Source organism: Tinamus guttatus, unplaced genomic scaffold (genome assembly GCF_059628265.1).
Source record: "Tinamus guttatus ecotype Peru unplaced genomic scaffold, ASM5962826v1 Tinamus_guttatus_pri_ptg000489l, whole genome shotgun sequence".
NCBI lineage: Eukaryota > Metazoa > Chordata > Aves > Tinamiformes > Tinamidae > Tinamus > Tinamus guttatus.
In genome coordinates this window covers 3939246-3947780 of record NW_028289023.1, presented here as the reverse complement: position 1 = coordinate 3947780, position 8535 = coordinate 3939246, and the positions used below count along the sequence as shown (strand labels likewise).

At 41.2% G+C, this 8535-nt stretch overlaps 2 protein-coding genes across 2 annotated transcripts; one reads left to right on the top strand and one right to left on the bottom strand.

Moving 5' to 3' along the window:
* Positions 1-1181: 1181 nt before the first annotated feature.
* TPRKB (TP53RK binding protein) lies at positions 1182-2890 on the bottom strand. Its single transcript, XM_088533237.1, has 4 exons — positions 2747-2890; positions 2479-2601; positions 1527-1703; positions 1182-1281 (listed from the first exon to the last, which is right to left on the bottom strand). Exons 1-4 carry the CDS (start codon positions 2888-2890, stop codon positions 1195-1197), a joined length of 531 nt encoding a protein of 176 aa, XP_088389363.1. The 3' UTR covers positions 1182-1194.
* Positions 2891-2944: 54 nt separating this feature from the next.
* ALG10 (ALG10 alpha-1,2-glucosyltransferase) lies at positions 2945-7404 on the top strand. The gene is made up of 3 exons (XM_010223842.2): positions 2945-3119; positions 3514-3711; positions 5977-7404. The coding sequence occupies exons 1-3, from the start codon at positions 2955-2957 to the stop codon at positions 7030-7032; spliced, it is 1419 nt and encodes a 472-aa protein (XP_010222144.2). The 5' UTR covers positions 2945-2954; the 3' UTR covers positions 7033-7404.
* Positions 7405-8535: the final 1131 nt, after the last annotated feature.

Sequence of the window (8535 nt, the reverse complement as noted above, 5' to 3'; positions counted from 1 at the left end):
AGTTTCAAACAAATAAAAACACACAGATTTGAGGTACTTCCATAGTAGCACAGAAACACAGACAATATCAGGTCTGTATGTCTTGTCTGCTGCTTCATTTACTGTAGCAGCTAATATTTTAAATCTAACTAAAGCTTCTCTCCTCTACAAACTATACTTACTTTTCCAAATGTTAGCTGCAAGTCTGGGACACTCTTTCTTATCTTGCAAGTACACGAGTCCTAATGCCTCATAGAATGGCAAGAAAATAATGCAGACAACTACAATTTTATGGATGTCATTTTCCAGAGAAACAATACAGCATAATGATAACAAGCAGTATGGATTTCTTCCTAATTGGGACAGTAATTTTGATGAAACGGGATACCTACATGTGATTAAATGACACTAACGCCCAACTTTTGGACCTGGTGACTATTGGAAATAACCATTCTTTCTTCTTTTTATTTGATGTTATTTCCTAACACTGGTTCAGCAAAGCAAATTATTTTAATGATTCTTTTAGCTTGATATTTAAGCTATGTCCATAACTTAAAAGTTAATAAATCCATGATGCAGATTCCTCTGTGAATTCTGCACTTGGAACAGAGCCCAAAGTCAGCATCACCCCGTTTCATTTCCAGCGCTATAAATTAAAAATACCTCTCAATTTTTTAACTCCCACACTAGGTAACACGAAACAATACAGCAGTAGGTCAGGACTACAGAATACACTGTGTGAGATGGTATCAAGTTTTAGGTGCCGATGCCATGACAGCATCATCCATGCTGACTTTATCTGTCACCCTACCCTCTTCTCCTAGGCCTGGCCCAGCTCTGAGCTGCACCACAGGATCCTGTCGTGCCTCCCACCTTCCTCTTCCCAAAGGGTCGGCAGCGTTTCTACTCTACTGGTAGAAAGAGGGAGATATTGCAGATGCCTTCTAAGAAACATTCCTTTTTCTAGTCCAGGAGCAACACCTGAGGCAATTTTTGGCAATGATATTATTAAGCATCAAAATGATACTGTCCCTCCGGGGTGCCAAAACAAAGCAAATCACAGTAGGCTTCATGAAAATAATTTACAATGTTTGAATCCTATTCGTGGATGAGAAAATGCTCGATGAAAGAGAAAAGTACAGATTTTTAAGCCTTATTTTTATAAACAACTCGAGGTTCTTTTTTTTTTTTTTTTTTTAAAAAAAAGCTGTATTTTCATAAAACATCTTTTGTTGCCATTCTGCAAACAATGCTATCCAATAAGGTGCCGATTTTCTCTTCCTGTGGAGTAATTTTGTATATCTGCAGAACAAAAGAACAAGAAAAACAAACTCTGTGAAGAAAAATAGTATCACATGCATTAAAAATATATACGTTTTTCCCACTATAGAGGTATGTATTAGAAATGTATCATTTCCCTTACAGCAAGTTTGCCATCATATTAAAAAAATACAAACTCCAAATGAGTTATGACAGTTGAGATTTAATCAGACTATGAAATAAAGTGTCCCTTTTTTCAACCACAATTATTTCTCTTGCTTACATACCTTTTTAACTTTTTCAATGTCTGTCAGCTGGGGGAGTTCATCTAGAGAAACCTGCTGGCCTTCTACTTGAGATGCTACCTCTTCCAGGTTAACAGGTTTTTCTGTGTCCACAATCAGAACAATGAGTACTGCTGTGTCGCTGTCTGAAATGCCGAATTTCTTCAAAGCATCTGAAATCTAAGAAAAGATGAAAACAATATTTAACTTTTTTTTTTTTATCCTAAATGTAAGGAAATTTTTCAATTACTGAGCATAAATAAGCATAAAATACACACTGATAAGTTTTACTTTAATAAATTCTGATGAACTACATGAGACAATTTATTTCTTACATTAACTTCTATTAGTAGTTTGGACATTTTATTCCACATAGATAAAAACGTTTGCTAAGAAATTTTAGTTTCTTATTTTAGCTTCTTTAGCTTCTGTTCTTTGCATGATTGTTATGGGTAATTTCTTAAGTATTAATAAAAGCCTATTTAATATCTCTAATATTAGAATAAGAGTATTACTTCTCAATGTTGCTACTAAGACTTTAATTTCACACTGTGTCTAATGTTCAGAGCACTGTGGTCAAACGAATAGCTTCTTTTTTGGCATGCCAGTTGTGAGAGGACTTACAAGCAACCTATCATTTTTATCTTATTTAAAGGAAAAAAAATATTACAGGCTTCCACACTTAAAATATAAAGAAACAGAAAAGCAAACTACCTAGAACTGGTCGAGAATGATTATTATGAAATTCTCAAGGATGAGAAATAAGAACAGAAGCTCTGGGAATTCTGTCTGCACGACAGTAGGACTAGGGAAATACAATTTTGTGTGGTTACTTCAGAGACGTTTCTAGTGAATTCGATCAGAGAATGATGTGCTAAGGCCAGGCAAATTATTTGGCTGCATGGAGCTCAGCAAGCTTGTCTGGCAAAGCCCGTAGCAGTTCTGCAAATCTTACATTATTGTTTGGTGAAAGGTTGAAAATAATTTCTGTGTAGAGAGTTCTGGTCTTCATTTTCCCAATCTTGTGCAGATGAACGGCCTTGTTGGCTGCCACGAGAACCTGAAAGGGGTCCACGATCTGCAAGACACAAGCGGGGAGGGGACGCGGGGGAGTCGCCCGGGGTCCCGGCGGGCGGGCGCGCGGCTGCCCGCGGCCCTGAGCGCGGCGCCCCGGCCCTCAGCGCGGCTGCCCGCGGCCCTCAGCGCGGCGCCCCGGCCCTCACCGCGGCGGGGCTGAGCAGCGCGGCCGGCAGGGCGCCCTCGGCCGCGCGCCGCCGCAGCGCCGCCGCGTTCCGCACGCCGCGGAACAGCAGGAGGCTGGCGGCGCGCGGCGGGCTCAGCTCCAGCGGCTGCGTGGCGGCCGCCATGGCCCCGGCGCGGCAGCTCCTCCCCGGAAGGGCGGCCTCTCCCCGCGGCGGCGGCGGCGGGACGATGGAGCGCGCCGTGGCCTACGGCTTCTCGGCCGCTATGAGCGGCGCCCTGCTGCTCTCGTGCCTGCTCTTCGCGGCGCTCAACCGGCGCCAGCGCTCGCCCTACATGGACGAGGCCTTCCACGTCCCGCAGGCGCAGGCCTATTGCGAGGGCCGCTTCGGGCAGGTGCGTGCGGCCGCGCGGCCCTCACCGTCCCCCCGGGCGCCGCGGCCGAGCCGCCCCGCGCCGCCGCCTCCCTGGGGACGGGGGTTTCGGGGCCAGCCGGCGCCGTCCTTCGGGTCGGGAAGCGTTATTTCCATGAGCAAAAAGGGGGCGTGTGGTTATCGTTATGAACCATAATAATATTGTTGTTATTATTTAAATTATTATTTTCATTACTATTATTATGGCTACAAGGCACCCAAAGCACCTGCCCGTGTTTCTCAGGGCTCTGTGCCCTGACCCTTAGCGTGTGACCCGGCAGCAGGGACACACAGATGCCTCACGCCAACCCCCAGATCCAGTAAGTAGCCCCAGTGCTGCAGTGGGTGCCCCTGACGCACCCCTCTGTGCTCCGCAGTGGGACCCCATGATCACCACCCTGCCCGGCCTCTACCTGGTGTCCGTGGGCGTCGCGCGGCCCCTGGCCTGGCTCTTCGGCTGGACGGGCAGCATCGCGTGCTCCACTGGGATGCTCCGCTTCATCAACCTGCTTTTCAGCATCGGGAACTTCTACCTGCTCTACCTGCTCTTCTCCAAGGTGCATCCCAAAAGTAAGGTACGGACCAAGCACCCTCTCTATCATCACCACGAGCAGTGGTCATGATCTCCAAGGATGAGATCCTCTTATGAGTGACCATGAATAGTTTCACTGAAATAACGCATGAAGTTAATAGCCACATGGAGCTTTTGCCTGAAGGATTGAGTGCTCCTCTAGTTGGAATTGCCTAAGACTCAACATAAAACTTCACATGCTGATTCCTGAACAAAGCCCCATGAGCTGTTTGAGCTAAAGTGTATTCTTTAGATAGGTATCAGACTTGATGCTGACATTTAGAATTACAGGGTATTTCAGGTTGGAAAAGGAACCTCAGGTGGTTTGTAGTCCAATCTCCTGCTCAAAGCAGGGTCAGCTCTGAGATCAGTTCAGGACTTTTATCTAGTTGGGTCTTGCTAACCCTCCCAGATGGAGAGCGTAACCTCTCCAGATAACCTGTGGCTTGACTTGCCTTTCACCTCCATGGTGAAAAAATTTTTCCTTTTATTATGCATTTTGACATGCTCTTATTTCAGTTTTTATCTGTTGTCTGACAGTTCACCACCTCCTCACAGGTATTGGCAGGCTGCTCTTCGGTCCCCCTGAAACCTTTTCTTCTCCAGGCTGAACAAGCTCCCACAGCTTCTCTTCATGGGGCAAGTGCTCCAGTCCTTGACCGTCGTGATGGCCCTTCACCCTCAATCCAGTTTACCAAAGTCTTTTTATTTATTATTATTATTCAGAGTGTTCAGGGCTGGATATGCTACTCTAGAGGTGGTGCAAAAAACGCTAACAAAATGGGAGAAAGCAGGTTCTTCTTTCCGAAGCAAAGGATCTTGCATTTTTTTTTTTTCTGCTGAATTTCATAAGGTTTCTGTTGCCCCCATTCCTCCAGCCTGTCTAGGTTCCTCTGGATGACAGGTCTCCTCTGGAGTATATTGCCTCAGTCCCCTGGTTTGGTATCATCTGCAGACCTTAGGAGAGTTTGTTTTGTTGTGTGCTTTGTTGCTGCCTGCAGGTATAGGGATGTTGGACAGGACAGGTTGCAGCAGAGACCCCTGCGATACTCGTTACCAACCTCCAGATAGAATATGACCCTTTAACTGAGTCTGACCATCCAGGCAGTTTTTTACCTGTCTAGTTGTCCATCCAAGTGATGGACCAATCAATGCTCTTTCAGATAGATTGCTCCAAAAGTTAATTGCCTATTTAAAGCCTTTCACCTTAGTTTGTTATCTTTAGTTTCACTTTTAAACCATAAGAACTTTTTTTTTCTCCATTCACTGATGATTCAAAGGTTTCATTGTTATGGTATCTTCTTATGAAGATTACGGAAGACACTTTGTGTTTAAGCACATGAAAAAGCCATACAGAACTGGGTCAAAACCAACATTTTTTCCCCTCTTTTAGAACGCTTTTTAGTTTTATATTTGGAGATGGAAATATAAATGCAAGAAAACAAAAGGGTTTTTGGCTGTATTATAAGCTGTATTAAGCTTAACTGTATTACAAAATGTACTTGCATTGTTGCTACTTCCTTGAGCTTTTAGCACTCTCCTGCTTTCAGTGTGGTGGTGACTGGCTGTTTCATCCCACGCTACATCATTCAGAACCATCATGCAGCGGTTTTATTGTTGTGAATTACATTGCAACATGTAGTGAGTGGGATAATTGGGAGGAGTTCTTAACTGTGTGATCTTCTACCTTCCTTAGAGTTTCTTTTCTAACTCATGAATTGTAACAAAAATAACCAACAAAAGCTACACCAAAGATTAGAAGCTTAACTGCTCCCTCTGTGGGCTAGCTTCAGAGGAGGCAATAGTGCCAGCACAGAATGATATGGTCTGCTGTGTCTCAAATAAACATAACATAATGTTGAGATTGCAGGGGCATACAACATAAAAAGCATTTTTTTTCCTTTTCTTTTGCCCATTTGTGCAGTTCTCTTATCATAGGTATGAGAGCAATTATGCTCCTAGAGTGATTTTAACGCTACAAATATGTGAACATCTGAGATACAGAAGAAGCTAGTGCCTTTTTTTTTACTGTATTTTTAATTCACTAGCAATAATGCTTCTTGATTTCATTTGTCTCAGCATTGTATTGTCCTGCAGGCTGTATTAGCAAACCAGGAGGTTAGCAAAAATGTAGCATGCATCACTGTGCGGTAATGGAATCAAAGAGCATAAGAGATGTTCTGTTGTGGTAATGGGATTCTGAAGAATGACACTTTATTTTTGATTTTTACTGGATATTACTGATGGTGTTTTTCTGCTTCTTCCCTAGGCCGTGTCTGGTTTCCAGAGAATCTTGTCTACATTAACTCTTGCACTGTTTCCCACACTTTATTTTTTTACATTCCTTTATTATACGGACCCAGGATCAGTATTTTTTACTCTCTTTTCATATTTAATGTGCCTTTATGGTAACCATAAAACTTCAGCTCTGCTTGGTTTTTGTGGCTTCATGTTTCGTCAGACAAATATTGTATGGACAGTTTTTTGTGCAGGAAATGTTATTGCAGAAAAGCTGAATGAAGTCTGGAAGACAGAGTTACTAAAAAAGAAAGATGAAAAGATTTCGTCCATTAAAGGATCATTTTCAGATCTGATCAGAGTATTACGCTTTCTTATTGAGTACCTCACATCACCTCAAAATTTAATTAAGCTTATTGCTCTAACTTGGCCGTATATCATAATAGTAGTTGTGTTCTTTGCTTTTGTCTTCATCAACGGTGGAATAGTTGTTGGTGACAGAAGCAGCCATGAGGCCTGTTTGCACTTTCCTCAGCTCTTCTATTTTCTGTCATTTACTCTCTTTTTTTCCTTCCCCCATTTATTGACCCCTACTAAAATCAGGAAATTCCTCCAGACCTTACGGAAGCACCCTCTGCAGTACAGCTTAATTGCTGTCATCTCGTTATTCCTTATCTGGAAATTTACCTATGTTCATAAGTATTTACTAGCAGATAACAGGCATTATACATTCTATGTCTGGAGAAAAATCTTCCAAAGACATGAGCTTGTAAAATACATGTTAGTTCCAGTCTATATGTTTGCTGGCTGGAGTTTTGCTGATACCTTGAAATCAAAATCAATATTCTGGGTTTTACTGTATTTTGTATGTTTATTTGCTGTTACAGTTCCTCAAAAGTTGCTAGAATTTCGTTACTTTATTTTGCCATACTTAATATATAGGCTTAATATTCCATTTCCATCTCTTTACAAACAACTTCTAGAGCTAGCTTTTTATATTTTTGTGAATGTAGCAACATTTTATCTTTTTCTAAACAAAACATTTCAGTGGCCAAATAGTGAAGAAGAACAGAGGTTTATGTGGTGATTTTTTTTTTTTTTTGGTACCTTTATTCCTTTAGGAAAACCCAGTTCTATTTCAGGGCTATAGACCCTGGAATAAATAGTGTGCATTACATTATGTATTTATTTTCCCAGTGGGAACCAGGGATAGAAGTCAATTGGTTACTTATTTTCTTGGAACTGAATGTGAGAATGATATCTGTTGAATTTACAAGGTGCAGGATTAAATACGGAACAAGGAAAATTTCAGAAAACCTTTTTGTAAATAATGTGAAAAAAGGGAGATGTTTACAGCCATATTTTATGATAATCATGTATTCTATAACATACTTCTGAAAGTATGACAGTTTATGTTTTGAAGGTTTGCTTAAAATAAAGTATTTAAGTGTTTAACCTGTTTTTAACCTCTGGGTGCATATTTACTGCTCAGCACAGACCATTTACATCTGGGTCTGCTAAAGGCCAAGGTATGAAACCCTACTAAAGTGCAACATTCTCAAAAACACCTCCATCCCAATGAATTTTCATGAGTTGTTGGTCAGTAAATGCATGCTTTAGTTTTGCAGAGCGTAGGCTCTTAAATCGTTGAGACATTTTGAAAAAATTACTTCAAACTGATATTTAGAAAATAGAGTGAAGACTATGTGCATGTTCCTTCTTTTGGAGGAATAAACATTATTGTACAACAAAGGATAAATTGCAGTTGATAATACGACCTATTAGGAGGGGAGTAATTTACATGTGCCAGGCTGAAACATGTCATTACAGGGTGGAATGCAGTCTAATGAAAACCCTTTTAAATAATAAGGCTTTTAAGTCCTGAGGTTCTGTGTTCACAGTTTTGTATTGAAGCAGGATGGGAGTGCACTCCAAAGTTGAACTGAGTATTTCTAAGACCTTTAACATGTAATCTTAAAAAGAATACTAATGGCATTTCTGAATTGTTCTTTTAAATGTTTTTCATATATATATATGCACACCCAATGGAACTAAGCAGTATATATTTCTTTTTACAAAGGTAAAGAATACAATATATATGAATTTTTAAAACATCTAGTGCGTTATTTTCAGAAGGAAAGAATGGTTTCCTTTAGTAAATGTCTTAAATTAGAGTTGAAAATATTTGATCACTTCTAGTTATCTGTTAAGTTTTATAAATACAGCTAAATTATGTGCATGTCACAGGGGAGATCCAAAACCTCACAAACTGTCTGTCAAAGATCTTTCTTGTTCCATAATGGAAATATTGCAGTCAGTCGAATCTGTGCAAATATTTTCCGAAAGGAGTTTTTTCTCCTTTGCTTTCCCAAACATTCCTGATAGGAAGTCACTGACCCACAGCAGTGCTGTTACATTTTCTTTACAATATTCAGGTCAATGTTCTCTGGCTCCGCACCCTTTTCCTAACTCTTGCAGGTGTGTGGTTGACTCAGCCTCTCCTTGCCACTCTCTGTACATGGGTGGCCAGGAGAATAGGGTGGATTTTGCAGGATAATCCTGCATGCTTTCTGCTTCCAGCTTTGTTTTT

Bases quoted from the DNA above. Each gene is read 5' to 3' on its own strand.
- TPRKB (XM_088533237.1), bottom strand. From the start codon at position 2,890: ATGGCGGCCGCCACGCAGCCGCTGGAGCTGAGCCCGCCGCGCGCCGCC. The intron at 2,602-2,746 runs GTGAGGGCCGGG...TGTGTCTTGCAG, and splicing joins CGCTGCTCAGCCCCGCCGCG to ATCGTGGACCCCTTTCAGGT. The intron at 1,704-2,478 runs GTAAGATTTGCA...ATCTTTTCTTAG, and splicing joins ACCTTTCACCAAACAATAAT to ATTTCAGATGCTTTGAAGAA.
- ALG10 (XM_010223842.2), top strand. From the start codon at position 2,955: ATGGAGCGCGCCGTGGCCTACGGCTTCTCGGCCGCTATGAGCGGCGCC. The intron at 3,120-3,513 runs GTGCGTGCGGCC...TGTGCTCCGCAG, and splicing joins GCGAGGGCCGCTTCGGGCAG to TGGGACCCCATGATCACCAC. The intron at 3,712-5,976 runs GTACGGACCAAG...CTTCTTCCCTAG, and splicing joins AGGTGCATCCCAAAAGTAAG to GCCGTGTCTGGTTTCCAGAG.